This window comes from Ciconia boyciana, chromosome 7, assembly GCF_034638445.1.
Source record: "Ciconia boyciana chromosome 7, ASM3463844v1, whole genome shotgun sequence".
NCBI classification, from domain to species: Eukaryota; Metazoa; Chordata; class Aves; order Ciconiiformes; family Ciconiidae; genus Ciconia; species Ciconia boyciana.
In genome coordinates, this window is record NC_132940.1 from 64,791,759 (window position 1) to 64,812,438 (window position 20,680).

Below are 20,680 nucleotides of genomic sequence, written 5' to 3' on the forward strand. Positions count from 1 at the left end.
TACAAGCCCCAGCAGCCCCCGCGCCAGGGAGCCGCCAGATACGGCGGGAGGGCACCGCAAGGGCTGCTGGGACAGGTAGTCCCGGGGAAGCGCCGCGCAGAAAGGCTGAAGGAGCAAGGTGCAGTACAGGTTGTGGGCATATCGTGAGAGGAAAAATTCAGTGCGGGCATAGCGTGAGAGGACAAATTGTGTCTGTGACAGTGGCAGGGTAAGAACAATCACACAGATCTCAGAAATTCCTCTTACACTGTGTTTATGGTTGTTGCTGCATCCACTCTCCTCATGACTCTCCCAGACGCTGTCCGCTTCTTTAGCAGCAATAATGCTATGTGAACGGCTTGGGGGTTTTTTAAGCTTATATTTCATTCCACATTCTCCAAACTAGAAATGGTTTTACTTAGATGAGCCTCTTCCCTGAAGGACTGTTTGTGTCTCTTACCTCAGGTGGAGTGAACAGCCGTGTCTCAGGAGCACAGGGCCAGCAGCCACCCTCAGAGCGGAGTGCTTCAGGGAACCGGTGCCCACCATTTCACTCCATTTCTTTTCAGCATAGCCATATACTTGGTGAGTAAAATCCAAATTAGCTATAAGAAGAGAAAATCCCCAGTAAAATCTAATCATACATTTTCTACAGACATCAGATAATTAATTAAGAGTGTTATGAGGAAAAAATAGTTCCTTCCTTGTGTAAGTGATCCTTTGAAAAGGCAAATTTGAGAACATTCAGTGTATCCTTTGACTGTGACAGAGAGGTCTCCAGAGGAATTACAATACTAGGAAGTATTACTGTGTTTTCTGTAATTGCTTTGAAAAATACATGGCATTCAAATATATCTGTTAAGAAACGCTCTTTTTTCTTTCTGTCTAGGCACAGGTATCTTTACTGGAATAAAACTTGCGAGTGTCTTTCTCATTTTTTCAGCTTTTTTTTTTTTCTTTAATTTTGTAGGAGACTATTGCCATTTTAGCATGGATTCTTCCTTGCCTCATCAAACCCGAGGCGGAGGTGTTTGTTCCTCAGTGTGTGTAACTGTGCTCAAATGAATGGGTCTTCAGAGGAGCATAGCACATGGCCACAACTGTGGACATGAACAATTTGGCAGGATGAGAAACTGAAATTAGACTTACCAAGTTATTTAATGCATCACTCCCCATTGTCTTGAAGAGGGTTTAGATATCTAAATAGCTTTGAGCTATAGATACTGGAGTAGAAATGGCATGGTCTTTTGGGTACTTACTCTCTTTCAGTGAAATCCTAGTTGGTAAAATTATGCTTGGATTTTAATACATGGTGTAAAAAGTGAAAACAATGCAAGGGGAAAGCACTGGGAAACTGAATAATTCATCCAAATAATACATATTTTTTCTCCAAAAGGCCACATCAGTCTGCCTATATGTGCTTTATCTAAAACTTATTTCAAAAAAGTCTTCGTCAATGTAATCAAATTGAAACTATTTCTAATTTTATTTAAACTAAATTTTCTCTTATCCCTACACTTTTAAAATTCTGTTTCAATCTCTGGTGCTTTATAACTATGAGGAAGAAGACTATTCCATGTACCTCTGAAAGGAAAAAGGTGGTATAGATTACGTATAATAATGGACAGATTGCTAGAAGTTTATCTTCTGCTAAGAAACTATCCCAGACTGCCTCATGGGTGCCTTTCAGAGAGCGGAAGATGACTTTCAGTGAAATTTGATCTACTATAAAAGGAGCAGAGAAGACAATTGAAGACTCAGGAAATCGTTTGTTTTCTTAATTGCTGACTCCTAGGAACTAGAGAAGTGAACATCATCACATGACTAAGTGGGAGTAGGGATAAGTCAAGGAAAGACTGGAAGAAAACAGCAAACCCTGCAACTTCAGTATCCTGGAATGTAATCTACTTGACAGAGAGAAAAGTGGCCCATCAGCAATGCTCCACAAATAAGGAACAAGGATTTGCACTTTTGCCGGCTGACATAATTAGTCATTGCTTCCTACAAAAATACAGGAAGCAATAACCAGGCCTTTTCAACCTGCCAGATCCTGCCCCTTCTGACTGTCAAACCCACTCACACTAACATGTTAGAGCTCGGCTTACAGAACTGAGACATTTGCGCCCAGAGAGGATTGTGCCCTTTCTTTGATCACCATCTCTGCTCTCCCAAGCAGCTTCCAACAGCAAAGCATAACGAGGTTCAGCAGGACAGAGAATGCCGGCACGCTGGAGTCAGCCTTGCCCCAAAGAGGCAGCTAATTCACCTCACGCTGCCGTCAAGCCCTGTGCTGTGGGACTGAAGACACGTGTTTTACAATGGGCTCATTGCAGCAATGCCTGTCATCGCTTTCAAACCGGGATGCTTCAGGAGTCAAAGTGTGTCCTGTCACCTTTTCCTCTCGCAATGCTAATTAGACTCTGCACTCTGCAAGTGCATAACAGAGACACAAAGGATGTTGATGAATCTTGTTTGTTGCTGCCTGTGCTGGTTTTGGCTGGGATAGGGTTAATTTTCTTCATAGTAGCTAGTATGAGGCTGCATTTTGGATTTGTGCTGAAAACAGTGTTGATAATACAGGGAGGTTTTAGTTGTTGTTAAGTAGTGCTTATACTAAATAGAGGACTTTTCAGCTTCCCATGCTCTGCCAGGGAGGGAACACGGCTGGGACAGCTGACCCCAACTGGCCAAAGGGATATTCCACACCATATGACATCATGTTCAGCATATAAAGCTGGGGGAGCAAGGAGGAAGGGGGGGACATTCGGAGTGATGGCGTTTGTCTTCCCAAGTCACCGTTACGCGGGATGGAGCCCTGCTTTCCTGGAGATGGCTGAACTCCTGCCTGCCCATGGGAAGGAGTGAATGAATTCCTTGTTTTGCTTTGCTTGTGTGTGCAGCTTTTACTTTCCCTATTAAACTGTCTTTATCTCAACCCACGAGTTTTCTCACTTTTACTCTTCCGATTCTCTCCCCCATCCCACCGGGGGGGGGGAGTGAGCGAGCAGCTGGGTGGGGCTGAGTTGCCAGCTGGGGTTAAACCATGACACTGGCCTGTAACTGTAATAAATGCACCTCAGGACAGGCAGGTGGACTAAGCAGAAATGTTAGAATTAATCCTGTATTTTAGAAGTGAAACCAGCAGATAAAACAGTTTCTGCTTTAAGACATTCATATTAGCTCATTAAAACTATATATAGACCCCAAGCAGAGACCCTTCACCTTTGCCCAGAACTCTTTATCAAACTTAGTTTCTCCTGTGGTGCATGAAGGGGAAAAGGCTTGCTTTCAGGGCTAATTAGGATGGAGAGAAATTGTTTATTTTTGGATTGAAGAATGATGTCCTCTGTGAAAGAGATTTGCAGGTATGAGAGAGTTGGACAGTGGAAATTGCACAGAATGCAGCAATTTATGTTCAAAATTAACTCCCCTAGCCAGAGGGCTAGAAGTTTATTATTTTAAAAGAAAATCTTAACATCTATAAACAATGTTTAAATTGTCTACAAAGAACCCAAATACATAAAACTTGCGTCTCCTCTGTGTGCATTAATTTCTCTGACTGCATTTACTTTTCATCCAGTCTTTCTATATAAGAAGCTTTATAAAATTAAAAAAAGTTATAAAAGCTTTATAAAAATAAAGGCTAAAATACACAGAAGTTCATGTTTTGCTTAACTATGTTACAGTTCATTGTTCTCCAGGACACATGAATTTGAAAACTTCAGATAGCTTTTTTAAGTTAGCTCTGGCCATCTACACTTCGCAGTAGCACCTACCAGAAAAGTGGATCCACCATATATTTTCTTCTTGTAATTTCTGAGTAATGAAGTTGATTAATTGTGAGTGAGAATTTGAGGCAGATTTTTCTTAATCTTTATGTATAAACGTCTGCTGCATTTCTGCACTGCCAAGATAATCAGTGATGCTGCTTCTTTATTCCTGTTATTTTGACAGAGGTTCAGACCTTTTCCTCTATATGAATTCTCTTTATTTAGATACTTTTTTTACATGTGTCCTAGTTTCTCTAGGGCTGTGACATAAGAAATGGGAATTTATTTTCAGTGTAATTCCCAAACACCACTGACAAAAATAAAATCTGAAGGATAATTAGAACTATTCTGGAAATACATGAGGGAAAAAAGGAAAATAAATATAGCTTATAATTTAAAGCAATGCAAAACCAGTCTGTGTAACTGTTATTACACACTGTGTTCACATGCACGCACACGAGTGGCAGAACAGTGTGTATTGTACTAGTGGTACAATAATGTTAATTGGGTATTTCTTCTGTTATGAAATTTTTACTTGTCAGCTTTAACAGCATTCCTGTAAAATACTGTTTCGTGTGAAATTTCTTTGGTTTTATTGCTGTCTTCCAAAAACTATTTCATACTGTTGCAAGAACTCAGGTATGGCTCTGCAAAGAGGTTTCTGTTCCGTAGCTTTATTTTCAGTGTAATCAAGCACTACCAGAGGGATGCTATCTTGTATATACATACCTAAAAGGTGGATGCTTCATTAAATATGATACAGTTATTTGCTAAACAATAAATTAATAAGAACTGGAATTCTTGAGTTTAAATCTTTGATCTGCCTTAGCTCCCTCGGTGCCCCTTCAGAGTTGAAAACTGCGAAAGCAGTGGGTCTTTGAGCCAGAAGGTCTCGTTTTTAACATTTCTCTTTGCTTTTCTCTTTATATCCTTCTCTTATTAATAGCCATTTGTCAATGTAGAATTTTCAGAATTTTAGTATAGATGTAAAAATATCTTCTTTTATACCTATCCATCTTTATGATTAATAACAGAAATGTAGTGACTGGCCTAAAAAGACTGATTCCTTTCAAAATTATAAAAGGCTTTCATCCCATCTTCTGATCTGATCTTAAATGAGGACATTTTCAGTCCTGGAAGAATGAGGCATTGCTACTCCATATAAATCAAAATCTGAGCTCACAGTCTAATTTAATCAAAAAAAGGAAGAACAGTTTTTACTGGAAAATGCAGACATAATCATCAAATGATGGATAACATAAGGTCAATGGAAAGTCATATCTTAGAAGAAAAATAAACCAGAGATTTGCAGATGCAAGATTGTATTTACTGTTAACCTTTACAGTGTAACTAAATAGAAATGTTCCCAGCAGGAATTAGTACCCAGAGTGTAGCTTTTGAATCTTCATGGATTTATGAACCATGTTCAATTACAGTTTTAATTCTTTCCTCATACACAACACTTTTATGACCTTCCCACCTATCAAAGCACTATAAAAATAGGACTTTGCCACTCCAGAGAGACCAATTGTTTCAAGACTTCACAGACTTACTATTAAAGCCCATTTCATGTTTCATAAATTTTTATATCAAACATTCATCCCTGGCTTGCTTTCCTGTCTGAATGACATACAGGATTTTATTTTAAAGATAAATTAAATTCTATCAGCCATCTTTTCCTTATTCCAGATGTAACCCTAGAGAGATGCGAGAAAACAAAGCCCATTTTGAAAACAAAGGGCAAAATTATCTATAGTTTGTCTCATTGCTACTTATATGTTGAAATACTCCTCCATGTTGCTAATATAAATGTAATAGTTGTTGATCTCCTGCCTGTCTTCATATGCAGAGTTCAATCATGAAGTATGCTTTCAGTGAAGAATATTTATCAATATACTCTTAGCTTTAAATGGCTAGAGAAAGGGAGAGCTCTGAGTACACCAAATAGTCATTTATAGCTATAATTCTGCCACTGATTCTAACAGTAAGCAATGTATTAGGCAAAGATTTAGACATGGTTAAATGATAGCAGTGTGTCTCTATGAGTCATTAAGAAATTTGCATCTCATGGAAGAGATTGGATTCAGTTGTCATATCCATATGTGACACTTCACCTATATAAATTTAATGCAGGACTATTTGGTGTTCTTTCAAATGATTTTTATTTAAAAGATGGCCAGGGAAACAGTTTTCCACAAAAAAAGTGTTGTAATTGTCAAATGTTTCAGTGAAAAATGTATTTATTTTTTATGAAAACCATAAAACAAATGTCAGTGATTCCTCAAACAGATATTTATAGCAACTTTGATATTTTCAATACCCTTTTAAAATATTTCTAAAGGTCTAATATAAAGAAGAGTAATCTCAGGCATTTTTTAAAACTAGATCCTCAGGCTGTCAGGAAACAGAATGGTGTTAAGGCATTGTGCAGGAATGGTGAGAAAGCAGAGAATTGCAGCGTGACAGTGGCAGCCTCTTAAACTGCTTTTGACACTGAGAAGTCCAATATAGCGATACCTTTACATGCTGTTCTTTCTACAACCTTTCACATCTGTAAGGAGTTAAATGCAACAAAATACAGTTCAACAGCACAAAAGTGAAATTATGCTATTTATACGTTTAAACACACAGCTATTAATGTTATTAAATAGGCAAATTACTGTGAAACTAAATTATTTGAAGAGAGCTAGTATTTAACAGCAATACAGGAGGTGTGGAAAGAACTATTATAAACCCTTCTTCAGGTCTTTCACTAGTTTATCAATGGTTGCCGTAACAGTACAGCATACTGTACTTCTTCTCCCTACATGATTTTTCCATTTTCTGATTTATGCACTGTGCTATAATGGCAGATAACTGTGAGATCCTTAGCTTTGAAACAAATACCACAAACAGTGGTATTTACCCTATTACCCTTATAACTAGTCTCACTGATTTCAGTAGTACATACGTTCCTAAGATAAATGCAGGAAAGCCGTATATAGCAGAGCATAGGCTGAAGGTCGGGGAGACTATTTATGTGCTGAATTGCCTTCCCAGAGCAGGGTCACAGTTAAAAAGCCTTTAATTTTAGATTTTTCAGCAGAACTCAGCTATTTGGAGAAACTGATTTTAAGACACAAGACTTCATTAAATGTCCCTTGCTATCATAGCAGAATAAAGACTAAGTGAACTTATTAACCTTAAGGAAGTAATAGAGTGGTTTAGAAAATGGCAACTGTGGTTTCAAATACATATTACTTCACTCCAACATAACTTAACCAAAGTTTAAAGTAGATATCTTCATTTAAAATGGGGGTTTCTCACTTCTTCAGAGAGGTTCTGTCTGACTTGCTTTCTTGTATTGCCACTCCTATCTTGATGTTTGTCAGCGTGAGACTTCTCAAACCTTTAAGAACCCACTTTATTGGGGTTAAAGGCCTTTATTACATGCCATTGAGTCCGCCAGACAAGTACTTGAACTTTCATACATCTTCGTAACTTCTGAATTAAAACTCACTGTGAGGGAACTTTGTGTGGTATCTCAAAACTGCATTTTACACAAACCAACATTTACTGCCGCTGCATCAGCTTCGTATCTTGCATTTCTCAGACTGCTCCTCACACCTCAGCAGTGCAGATTTTCTTGAGAGTGCTTGCTACTGGTAGTTTCCTGTAGAAAACTTATGAAGATAAAAATATCTCAAAGACTTACAAGTAATATGTCTCATGTCACAATCATTACAGGAATAAGGTATATGGGCATTTAGTTTTTTCACTGTAGTTCTACTCTTTCATGCGTACTGATTGAACCAACCCTTGCTGAAGGAAGCTCTTTGAAAGGCGCCAGGCTCAAAGGCACTGAAAGAGTGGGGGTCTTCCATCTTTTACGCAGGAGCTAGGTTGTAAATATAGCTTACTTCACTTCCGAAGAGTTTTGTGATTCAATACTTTTATGAATTTTCAGATCTAGAAAGAGCAGATAAAGAAAAGCAATAGAAAAAAGACAGATGAATATGCACACAGCCCAAAGATTCTGCAAATTATGCTGTGTTTTGCTTTTCTATCCTCACATACATCAATTCAGGAATTAATTCTTGTAGTTCCTGGATGGGAACATAACTAGTAAAACTCACATTTTGGCTGGTAGCCCAGTTCCTCTCCTGTAAGTGCATCAGCCATCTCCTGTTCCTTTACCAAATCCATAGCATCATGTATTTGTTACACAGAAAGTGCTGTTAGTTAGTGCTTAGCCAAGCTGTGAAATTATTTCTTCAATACTTTACTTTTTCCATTACAGCAAGGAGCAGAAAGGAGAAACTGTTTTATCTGCATGCAGTTGTCAGGTTTTATTTCTAAAGCACGGGATTAATTCTAACATCAAGACGTTTCTGCTCAGTTCATCTGCCTATCCTGAGGTACATTTCTTATGCTTAAAAGTTAAAGTAGAAATGTTATGAGAGTCCGTAGAGGAAGGGGTGCTTTTTCTTTGTGCTGTCACTTCTGGTGACAGAGCAGAGTGTGGTTGATGCCCTTTTTCTGCAGCAGGTCAAGTCAAGCCGCAGTGGCCCTGTCTTCCCTGAGCCACCACAGCACCTACCCAGGGGGTAGGTGGAACCAGGAGTGCAGGGGCACAAGGGGAAGCCAGAGGTGCACAGCTGCAGGAACTGCAGCAAGAACATCGACTGTGCATCAAGGAAGGGAGCAAACCCTTCCCCTCCCACCTCCAGCAAGAGCTCAGGACATAGCGAGCATGTGAAATACTGTATCATCCCTCCAGCAAACAGCATCACTTTCCATTTACTGCAAAGGTCTCCTTCGTAACTCCTATGGGCAACAACAAACAAGATTCATCAACATCCTTTGTGTCTCTGTTGTGCACTTGCAGAGCACAGAGTCTAATTAGCATTGCGAGAGGAAAAGGTAACAGGACACACTTTGACTCCTGAAGCATCCCAGTTTGAAAGCGATGACAGGCATTGCTGACCGTGATGAGCCCATTGTAAAACACGCGTCTTCAGTCCCACAGCACAGGGCTTGACGGCAGCGTGAGGTGAATTAGCTGCCTCTTTGGGGCAAGGCTGACTCCAGCGTGCCGGCATTCTCTGTCCTGCTGAACCTCGTTATGCTTTGCTGTTGGAAGCTGCTTGGGAGAGCAGAGATAGTGATCAAAGAAAGGGCACAATCCTCTCTGGGCGCAAATGTCTCAGTTCTGTAAGCCGAGCTCTAACATGTTAGTGTGAGTGGGTTTGACAGTCAGAAGGGGCAGGGTCTGGCAGGTTGAAAAGGCCTGGTTATTGCTTCCTGTATTTTTGTAGGAAGCAATGACTAATTATGTCAGCCGGCAAAAGTGCAAATGCTTGTTCCTTATTTGTGGAGCATTACTAATGGATTGGGCATTGCACAGGCCACTGAGAGACAGAACCCCTGTATAAGGAGCTGACAGTATAAGCAACTGATCGGATTACTGGCTAAGTGTCCTCAACTCCCATATTAAATCAAGTTGTGGTTATTTTCTTTTCACGTACCAGGTTTACTGGTTATTCTGGAGAATACTAGCCATCCATATTGACCAGCAATGATAATAAGGTAAAAAAGCAGGAGATAACAGTAGTTAACAATGGATTCACAATACAGCAAGAAGCTTTTCCCCCTGTATTTTAGTTTAAAATTATTTCATTTACTTGGCAGAGTAGGTCTCCTGACTTTCAATTTAAGCTTAAAGGTCAGCAGAGAACAATGTTTTTGGAGAAGTCATTAGCTATAAATAAATCAGTTCATACATCTGATAAACAGCCTCCTGCAGAGGGATCCGTGTACATACATTCCATTCCTTCTATGCGCTCTCTCATCCTTTGTTCGCTTCTTTTTCATCAGCTGAAGGCAGCTGCCAGTCATTCTGCATTCTCTAAACAGATACTGTGATTGTGGAAAATTTTGTGAGCTGTGAGAATGCTGAAAGCAGTGGAGCTTGCAGGGAAGAAAACTGGATTTAGTATTGTCTTGCTATCACCAGCTTTTTCCGTATGCACGTGCAGAAATGAATCCTTGATAGCTGGAAGCAGCAGTAGGGAAGCCCGCAGCTGTTTGAAACTCATTCCCCCATCTGGTGTCAGCTTCACAGTCTGGTGCCTCAGGAGACCTAGGACTGATGTGGGGACTGGAGGGAAAAAAAAAGTAGATATAAAAGAAAATTAAAACAAAGTCATAAAAGTCTCTTGTAGTCAAATGATTTTTCCCATTAAAATACAGCTCCTATGCGGCAAATCTGCACCATGGTGAAGCAGATGGTGCTGTGGTATGTATATTTCACAAAGTGGGAAGGAAGGAGAGACAGTTCTGACAGCTGAAGGTACCAGCCCATGCAGCTATTTTAGTACAAACCGTGCCATTTGGATCTCACTAGACATATTGCCCATGAGAAGATGGAGAACAAACAAAAAGAAATGTGTTTGTCACTGCAGACACTGAAGAATAGGTATCACTTAAAACATCCTTGAGTAGGAGTTGTGTATGGGAATTATCACTTTCCTTACTGCATCCAGTTCTTACGAACCCAAACTTTCTTGTATGATTCAGTGGAGCGTAGACATCTAAATATCTCTAGGCAGCTTATCCCTATTACCTAACACAGAATGTTTTTAAAGTCTTCTTCTGCAACTGTGCCTAACAGCTAATTTCAGATTTTTTAAAATTACTTTTGTATTTCTTTCTGTGCTTTTATTTCTCTTGGAGGACGATTATGGCTGTATCCAGTGGACATCAGCAATGCTCCTTCAGTTTTCTGTGTCGGCTCTTTAGAGAAAGTCTGAGTCTCTTCCTTTTCCTGCCACTTATAGAATACATATCCCATTTCAGCCATAGAGGTATGAATGCTTCATCTTTATTTATCGACAGACCCATTTCAAGCACTGGGCCTGAATACAAACACCATAATTTAAAAAATGGGGAGGCTCTTAATAAATTCTCCATACCCCAATAAAAAATTTTTCCTCCATCCTTGTTTGAATATTTCTCTATCTCCATCACCAAAATCTGGGAAAATAAGTGAGCCTCTTGAACTGAGTAAAAGGAGCCTGTCCCCGAGGCTGCATATGAAAATGAAGCAGTGTGTGAGAATCAATCACATATTCCCAGAGACAAAAGGAACACAGGCTGCCTGCTTCATGCCATTCAGGGACCATAAAGCAGTCAGAAAACCAACTTACCTGGCTTGCTCAAGGAAATCTTAAGTAGCCCAGAGCTGAGTTATCTCTATCATGCCTTTTAGAAGGCTTTACTTTTTAGGGTATATTGAGAGTATGGTCAAGGGAAGGTGTCAGGGTTGGATCGCTGCTGCACCTTTGAAATTCACTGCGGCTGTAACTAACCTCTTGAAGAGTCATGGAACCGAGTGCAACTTGGGATCTGTTTTACATTATGCAGTCAGCTGAGTCCACCGTTAATTTTAGCGTTCAAGTAAGTCACAAAAAAAAGCACCTGTAACTTCAGCTCCCCTCTCATCTCAGTGTTGGTACAAGCCTACCTTGGCTGGCCCGAGGATCTAGTCCAGAATGCAGCCCATAACGTTTTGCATACCAATGTATCTGAAAGGAGTAAAAATGCAAGGAATTAAAATGTATAAATAAAATTTGTAGTCTCCTGCTTAATGCAAATTAAATAGTCTACAACAAAGACACAAAACATCTGCTAAACCAAGTAAAAATTAATGAAGAAAATTAAGATTGCTTTGTTGTTGATTTTTATCAATTTGTGTTGAAATGTGAGAAAGATTTAATAAGAATGCTGCCCATTTGTAGCTAATTCAAAGTGATTCTAAATTGCTTAGCTTCTATTTATATTTTCCTTGCATATTTTGGAGTTCTTCATAAAAGTGCTAAGTTTGCGATGCATTAATTCACCAGCAAATACTTTACAAACATTTCCAAATATATCTTCACTCAGTACTGATACAAAGTTATGCTGCTATTTAAATGAAAGAATACTTTAGCTAGCAGCTTTGGCAGTCAGGATCATCTTCAGCTTTATCTGCCAGGCGTTTTTGGTGATATTTCTGTCATGCTCCAATTCTCAGGGAGTTCATCTCTGGAAACTTGACAGGGAAAAATGTGTTTTGAATAATTATGATACAGAGGGCCTAACCAGGGAAACCTCGGAATAAATCAGTGAGAATTTCCAAGAGTCTGTCCTGCCCTTGAGAGGTGGACTCAGAATCAAAATTTTGGGACTGTGCTCCCACCAAGGTCTAAAGCAAAGACTCCCACTGACTTCAGTGGGAACAGAGCTTCAGCTTTTTGTTTGCATTTCGTTGTAACGGCCAGTATTATAGTTTCTTCGTGAACCTTTTATATATTTGGATCACCTGGTAACCGTATAACTACTGAGACCAGAATCACATCATATTCCTGTCAGCTTCTTTCCATCCCACCTCCATATGCCAGTTGCAGGTTGTCTTTACATCAGCATGTGAGCTCACCGTTAGAACAATGTTTTACTTTTCACCCACAATAGCCAAATTTTTCCTGCAATTCTATGATTGTATTGATTTAAGGTTCTGTAAATTGATAGACTCCAGAATTTCCTTCTGAAATACATCCCTGGTTAAATGTTTCCATAAAACGAGTATTGGCATCTTTTATTGACTGTGTGTATCACAGGATAGTTTGTCTCTGATATTAAAAGTAAGTAAGAACATGTAAACACTAATAAACAACACCCCTCAGTTTACTTGGGAAATTACATTGATTTTTGTTTTCTTGAAATAATGTTAACTTCAGGTATAACTTACCCCAAATTATATACTTACAATCAGAAATTATATACCCTAACATCAGTAAGCCAGGTCTGGGATTTCCATTCTCATGTTATCTGTCTGTATGCAGGTACCTGCATACATTTAACCTTCCCAATATATCCAGGATGTGCTTCAGCTGCACAGCGATACACTGCTTTACTGTTGTGGTTTGGGGCACACTATTCCATAGTGGAATCTTATGTTTAAATAAAAGATGTTGCTAAAACATGACTCTCTGTTTTGCAGAAATCTCCCTGCATCTTGTGACTCTCATTCTCACTGACACTGAGGTCACTTTATGTTGCCAGGAAATAAACGAAAATCAGACTTTACACACGAACATGTACTATAATGAGGAATGGGAATTGAGAATCATGGAAAATAGAAAAGAACAACTTGTGTGGAAAATTGCCATTTTCATTCTACATCTGCAAATGTTCCTCTTCAATGGAGATGCAAGATGAGCAAAATTCCTATAATAAGATTTCTCATGGGTTTACCAGGAAGAAGGCAGAATTTACCTGCAGTGCTTGGCATTTGCTGCAACATAAAACTCTGGAAACAATATTAGAAAGTGTTGTTTATGTCAACTGAGATCGAAAGAAAGGATAAAAATAATTGGCAGAAAAATGAAAACGTATTTTACCTGTTATCAAAACTATTGTAGAAAGCAGCTTATACTATTGCTATTCTGTTATTCCTCTGGAGAGCTGTGTCTGTCATGGCCAAAGAACATCCTGAATATTCTAGAATTTGTTTCTTTAAAACGTCTGAAAAGAAAAGCACGAGAGATTTTACTGCATTGCAATTTTATTCCTGACATGCAAAAAGACAGTTTTATAGTTATCATTGGTACTATTTTTTCTCTTACAATTTTATATATTAACAGGAGAAAAGGGAGATGGCTCTGTAGGTTTCTGGGAATATTTTGATATAAATTTCAGTGTTCTGACCTGCAATGAAAGGACTAACCTGCAGTAAGCTACATCAGCGTGCACTTCTGATTTATGCTAATAACACTGTTTGAATCTGAAAATCCTGAGAAGACTTTTTAAATAGGCAGCAGAATATGGTAAATAATAACAGAAGCATACTCCACATTTTAGCATCCCAGAGAATATTATATAATAGAAATTTTACCGATTTTGGTAGTATCTTTACAAGGAAATTTCCATCAAACTAAATGCTTCACGTTAGTAAATTGTCCAGTAAAGCTGATGACCCATTCAGTATCGTATCTTCAGTGTTCATCCCCAGGGTAAAATAATAGTAAATTCAGTTTGCAACTAGAGTAAATGAAATAATTTTTTATTGTTATTAAGTTATCCTTCTAAGTATCTTTACAAAATGAGGCTTCTTACAATCAAAACCATTGGTTTTGTATTATAAGCAAGAAGTGATAACACTAACAGTTTTGGTATTGTGCAGACTAGGAAAAAGTGAGTGCTTTCACCAATATCTTATTCTGTATTTTAATTCTGGCTACCATGAAAATTGTCTATGAACAAAAGTTGTATGTTGCTTTTTTTCTCTTGGATCCAAAATAATTTCCCATTTTACTCCATATCAGGCACGATATAACCAATTCCTCTATATTATAACACTAAATAGACGATGAATACATGTTTATATTAGCAGATTATTTGCTTCTATAGCCAATGCATGAAAACAAATTCTGCCTTGATAGCTTCATGCTACATGTAAGCAATAGGAGGAGCTGTTGAGCAAGAAATGGTTTTTTCCACATGTTCGAGTGTGTAATTAAGTTCATTTGTGAAGCTGACTCAGTGATGGCTTTTCATTCCTTTCACAAACGAACAAAAGTCAGTTTCCCCCCCCCCAAACCAAAACCAAAATGAAATCCTTCAATAACAACTGATATCCCAAATATTTATGAAAATTTTATTATTGATTTCCAGTGTTTAAAAGAATGTGTTTGGACCCTGAAGTTCTGTTTCTCCACTGGGGAGATTTGCTGGAGTAAGCAGTGCAGGATTCAGCCATGGAGTGCTTAATGAAACCCATGGAGTGCATAATGAAAGTGGGTTTTTTGGCTCACTCCGAATCAGATCACTGAGCTGTCTCAATGTTGCTTTGAATTTTGCACTTAATGGTACATTTGTCTAGAATTTGTACTTAATACCCGGATTATTAGCATTTCATTAGTGGACAGTTCCATTTATAGGGCTGAGTACTTCCATGGATTACTTTGAGATGGCCCTATCACGATGACTATTGCTACCCCAGTGCATCTGTTTAGCAGAACACGACTTTGCCTCTACCCTATTGTTTCATCTGCCTCCCATTCAGAAAGGAAAGCTTTAGACGCTCCACAGGTGCAGAGCATTTCAGAGCATATTTTCACAGCCGAGATGCTTTTGGAACCAACTTGAACTCTCTTGCACTATAAAATATGTATATTACAATGGAAGATAGGCAACAATAATCGTTTTGCTAATGGACTGCTCCAAGGTAGTATGGAGCATCTTCTGCTTCTGGGGGCATTTAGCACAGAGAGGATCCTGTACTTCTCTGGAGAAAGTTTTTGGACAGTGTGTGGATACTAGTCCTCGGCAACTGAAATAACAATGAGGAGGTGCACGCTGGTGGCTGGAAGAGTGATTTGTGCACTTCTGGCTTGAAACCACTTTATTTCACTTCGCAGTTACATAGTCTGAATTCAAATTGCCATCAGTGAAACACAGCTTTCATACAAGTCACTGCTCCCTGATAGTACATACACATTAAAATGATGATTAAATAAATAACGAATCAGTTGGTGGTATTGAGCAGTATTCTCCACATTTTTACATTTATTTTCTCTTTCATTAAACATAACATTAAATAGAATTAAAGGAGGCCATAATACAGTTATTATTAAAAACAAACACAATCATTACAGAGCCAATTTTGCTTAGCGGCCACATACGTCTTCCAGCCAGTACAATGAACAACTCAAAGGGGAGCTGCTGCAGCAGATACAGCAAAAACCCAGGGAGAAGAAATCAGCTCCCTAAGGGCACACATACAAAGACAAATTGACAGTGCTGAGGGATCTGTGTTGTCATGCAAGTGTCCCAGGCACACTAGGACACAGTTTAGATAGAACAAAACTGAGGCTTTGTTTAAACTGAGAAGTTTTGCTAGAAAAGCTCTATTGACAAAATGGGGACTTAGTCTGACCGAAAGCTTCAGGCTAGATGTAGCTACAAAGTTTGTAAAATACTATTTTACAAATATTTTTTATAAAATTTCAGCTTTATTTCAGCCTCTGTTTGTCACATTTAGTCTTACATTTCCTGGAAGTACCCGTTAAGTTAGCTGTTTGGTCAGCACCATAAGCTGTAGATGTTCTCAAGGCTGTGTTGTTACCGTATTACTGAACTCATGGGCATGTATTTTGGCCTTTCAGGTAAAGAGCCCGCAGCTCAACTCAAGTGGATAGTGACAGATGGGAAGATAAAGGTAGGAGTTTCTTCAGGCCTGAAATGCACAGCTTTGGATAGTCCTTTGAAGTACTAATAAAGTGTTACATACTTCTAAGGTTTAAAGCAGTATGATCGTTATATACAACATCTGTCCTTAACTTTCCTGCTTCTCAGAGCTGGATGTAAGAATCAGACACAAAAAAGCTTAAATCATTAACTTTGCGTTAACCAGGTTTGGGTTTATGTCATTTACTTAAGCTGATCTTTGAAAAAAACAGCAAAACAATAGTTTATGTATGTTTATGTGTGACTTCTGTGTTAACAAAAGTGCTAAGGAAGTGGGAGCTGCTGGAAGACTTGGAAGGCACGTACCTGAACTCGTACCTGCCTCGGCTGACAGTTTATTACCTTTTTCACTCAAAATTTCAGACTGGTTTTGTGGTTTGCTAATTCATTTTCAACACCACTTTTATGTTTTGACTATTATATCAGCTGTCATACTCTCTGAGGTTGGTTGACAAATTTTGTCAGTTTTCAGACCCCCAGTTTGCCAGCTGGCTGAAAATCACCCCAGCTCATCTGCAGCTCAGGCACTAGGCTGAATTGCTTATATTCCTGCAAACTTCTGCTCACACAGTCACAGCTTGTAATTTTCATTGCTTATCAGTTAGCAGAAGAATGACGACTTACAGAAATGGGTCAGAGAAAGAGAACACGTTTTGAGCACTGGAGGTTTTTTTCCCATTAAAATGCTGTCTAGGCAAACTCTACTATCAGTTTATTAATTGAGAAAATCCTACTTTGATTCCCCTTCACCTGCAAGCCCGTGAGTGTAACTGGAGACTACGGGATAGTCTTGTGAGATTATCCTCTAGAAAAACCACAGCACTATTTTGTTTCTTAGTTTCCCAGGGGTTTTAGCAGATGCAGGGGTGCCTGATAGGGTCACCCCGGCTTTTGAAATACGCCCAGCTGCAGTCGAGCGTTTCCCGCCCCGCTACTCCCTGATGAGAGTCCGGGCTGGCTGTAACGGGCAGGGCTGCGCTGCTCTTCCTGCCCCAGCGTACTCCGATCGTCCCCCGCCCCGCCGCCCGCCTCTCTCCGGGCCCAGCTCCGCGGCCCCGCCGGACTACGAGTCCCAGAAGCCTTCGCGCCGCCCCGGTGCTCCCCCTCCCACCCCCGCGAAGGTCGCCGGGGCTTGTAGTCGGGTGGCGGGGGCCGGGCGAGGAGGCGGCGGCGGCGGCGGCGCTCCGCCCCGGGGGAGGGACGGCGCAAGGCGTGGGGGACACGGGAGACAGGTACCCGCGGGCGGCCCTGCCAGGCATCTCCTCGCTGCGGCCGGCCGCTGGCTCCGCGACGCGGCGGGGCGAGCTGCGAGAGCGGCGGAGCGCGGCGGCCTCCCGCGGGGCCCTGAGGCGGAGCAGCGGCCTAGGGGCGCCCGCGGCGGGCTCGGGCTCTGAGGGGAGCCGCGGCCGGGGGGGTGCGGCACCGGCGGAGCCTGCCGAGCCGAGCCGGGCCCGCTCCTCGCCGCTCCTGGCGGCGCGGCTCCCCCGCGGGAGGGACGGGGCGCCGCGGGGCCGGGACGCGCCGGTGGCCGCCGCCCGGCAGCGGCGGTGCGCGGAGCGGCCCCCCGAGGCCGCCGCCGGGAGGAGGGAGCGGCGGGGCGCGGGACTCGGCGCTGCCCGCCCGCCGGCTGCGCCCCAGCGGAGCATGCACTGACTCGCTGCCTCGGCTCAGAGCCATCCCAGCCGCCGGGGTGCGCGTTGCATGGTGTGGGGATACACGGTCTCGATAATAAATGATAGAGGATACAATGACTTTGCTGTCTCTGCTGGGTCGGATCATGCGTTACTTCTTGCTTAGACCGGAGACCTTGTTCTTGCTGTGCATCAGCCTGGCCCTGTGGAGTTACTTCTTCCACACGGATGAGGTGAAAACCATTGTTAAGTCCAGCAGGGATGCGGTGAAGATGGTGAAGGGCAAGGTGGCCGAGATCATGCAGAATGACAGGCTCGGGGGGCTAGACGTGCTGGACGCAGAGTTCTCCAAGACCTGGGAGTTCAAGAGCCACAACGTGGCTGTCTACTCCATCCAAGGCCGGAGGGATCACATGGAGGACAGGTTCGAAGTAATCACTGACCTGGTGAACAAGACTCACCCCTCCATCTTCGGGATATTTGATGGGCATGGAGGAGAGGCAAGTGCTCAGCTGGAAAAAAAAAAAAAGGGGTGTGGGGGGGGAGAGGATGGTTACAGGGCAGGGAATGGACGTGGTTTTGCCCACCAGGTTTGTGCAGTTATCTTGAGGCATTGTTTGAGGGGTTGTTCCTTGTTTGGGGGGGGGGTGGGGGGTGGGGGAAAGTCTCTAAATAGGGAGAGGGAACAATACTCCATTCCCTTTATCTCTCACTGCCCCTTCTACGATCGGCACGGTATAAATGTGTTTATACCCCCTCTGTCCTTTACAGTAGTAAAGGTTTAATTGAAGTAAAAGCTGTTGGAGGTGGCTCTTACGTGCGTGGAATAACGATGATGAGCACAAACTCCCTGGAGTAATCTTTTGTTACAGCGAAGTGTGGTGTGATCTGATTTTGGCACAGGGCTGGTCTCCCCCTCCTGTCAGGAGCTGTGCTCATCAGCAGTGGTTAGAGAGGAGTCCTCTTAAAGGCAGGCATGTGTGCAGCCTTAAAGCTGGTGTGCGTAAAACGTGTCTTCGCAGTAATTCACTCTCCTGTGAAGACCAGCAAGTCACTGAGAAAGGGTATCATGTTTGTGAATTGCATGTAGTTTTTAATGGCTTTATAACTGTGCTGTCGTACTTGTCCCCTCCCTAGTGGAAAGCCAGGAAAACTGTCATTTTGAAACTTTCTGGTGTTTAACCTCTTAACTTTTTTAGGCGGGGTGATTTCCTTTAGGTTGTGCTATGTAATTAGTATTACAGCTTGATGGGATACTTCAGTTATTACAGATGACAAATGTTGAAACTATAGCTTCCTCTTAATTTAGGATTGCGGTGCTGCCACGTAGCTTTTTGTATAGCACAAAGCACATGTTTCATAACTCTGAAAAAGGACAAGGAATTTGTCCTTGTGTGACAAATTAGCTCTAGCAACCATTATGCTGGGTATGAGATTAACTTATGGGTTTTGCTGGGATGAGGGAAGCTGGAGCAAGATGTTGAAGTTTTTCACGTAAGCGCTCCTGCCGAGGAGGGGTAAGGCAGCAAGAGAGCTTGGGTGTTCCTCCAGCTGCTTTCACAGATCAAGTAGCCAAAGTCCTTCCTAGAAAAGCATTGGCAGTGCCCAGCCACTAAAGGAGCACAAGGATGGCAGCTGCTGCCCCTCTAAACCTGGAAGTGCTGCCTGAAAAATCCAGGCCTTAGGCACATAATCAAAAAGCTGCTCTTCTGCTGCCTGCACAGTTGTAAAGGGAGTCAGTCATCTGTCCTGCTGTCTCGTGGTGTCTACCGTTTTGCCACCTTTAAAATAATGCGAACACTTCGGATATTGAAAATTGTCGGCTTCGTAAAAACTTCTGGTCGTGAACCTGTTTGCCTTTTTATGTCTGATTTCAATGGGGGCACAGTTGTGCCAACTCTTACTGGCGTACTTGTGCCAGTTCACTATTCCTTGGCCCTTGAGGAATACAGGTAGCAATGTGTATGTATCGCAAACTGGTACACATCTTCTCCTGAAGGAATATTAGTTCTGATCAGTATATTTGGTACATCTGGCTCGTTTGTTTTCTGAGGCTTTGGACAGAAGGTGCTTGTGCTCTGTCTTCTGCCTTCTTCCCCTTTGTTTAAACTGACAGTTTTCCTTGTCTGAACTGACCAGCCAAAACAAGTTGTGTCATGTTTTTAAACAGTATTATGAGATTGTTACAGATAGAAGTATAATATAGGCTCTTAGACTTTGGCATTGTGAAAGGGGGATCTTACATCTTTCTTTAATTTTGTATCATATATGTATCTTGCCCTACACTTGATTGCAAACTCGGTATATTAAATAATCCAAAACTAACACAGAGAATAGGTAGATGACAAGAATGTGCCCTATGTACATTTTTTGCTTGCTTGTTTGTTTGTTTTGTTGTGGATCTTGGAATTACATCCATGAGATATCTTAATGATAATACTGGCTCTGTGGAAAGCTCGTTTGTCTTTTGTATTCTGATTCCTCAGAACTTGCCCTACTTGATTCAGTGAGAAAGTATGAGGCTTTTATATGAGGCCTGTCATTTTGAAAGGTTTAGCAGGTCTTTCTCCAAACCTTACTAAAGTTAATATTTTAAAAATGTATGTATCTAGTATCTCTTCTTTATCTTTCTAATGAAATCCCCAGATGTTCTTAGTGGCCTTTACTCCTACAAAAATAGGTGCCTAATGATTCAGTACATAACTAGTTTCTAGCTTTAGATTTTATGTAAAACTGATCAGAAGAGCATGAACTGTGTGCTGTGCATACAGCAAAAAACAAATTATGAAAAACAGGGTTTAATCTAAGCAGCTTTTGTAGTTTTGAGTAGAAAAGAGGGGAGGGAAAAGAAATAGCAAAAATTAATGGTCTTATTTAATCCATAGTACATAATACTAAATTTCAGGTCTCTATCTGAATTGGTTTTCTGGATGTCTTATTTTACTTTTTTTTTAAAGATAAATGACTGTGCAATACTTTACCTACATATGTAGCAAAGCCTTTGTGAAGATTAAATTTTCCGTATGGGCTCCC

At 41.1% G+C, this 20,680-nt stretch overlaps 1 protein-coding gene across 3 annotated transcripts in view; it reads left to right on the top strand.

The window, feature by feature from the left end:
• Positions 1–17,219: 17,219 nt before the first annotated feature.
• Positions 17,220–20,680, top strand: part of PPM1L (protein phosphatase, Mg2+/Mn2+ dependent 1L) — a 105,052-nt gene continuing 101,591 nt past the window's right edge. Inside the window, exons 1-2 of one of the 3 annotated variants that reach the window (XM_072868174.1) lie at positions 17,220–17,248; positions 17,814–18,147. In XM_072868174.1, the coding sequence (XP_072724275.1) occupies positions 17,920–18,147 (228 nt within the window). In that variant the 5' untranslated portion in view covers positions 17,220–17,248; positions 17,814–17,919. Of the gene's footprint in view, positions 18,148–20,680 lie in introns of all 3 variants that reach the window. The other 2 variants (XM_072868175.1, XM_072868173.1) reach the window with 2 other exon arrangements.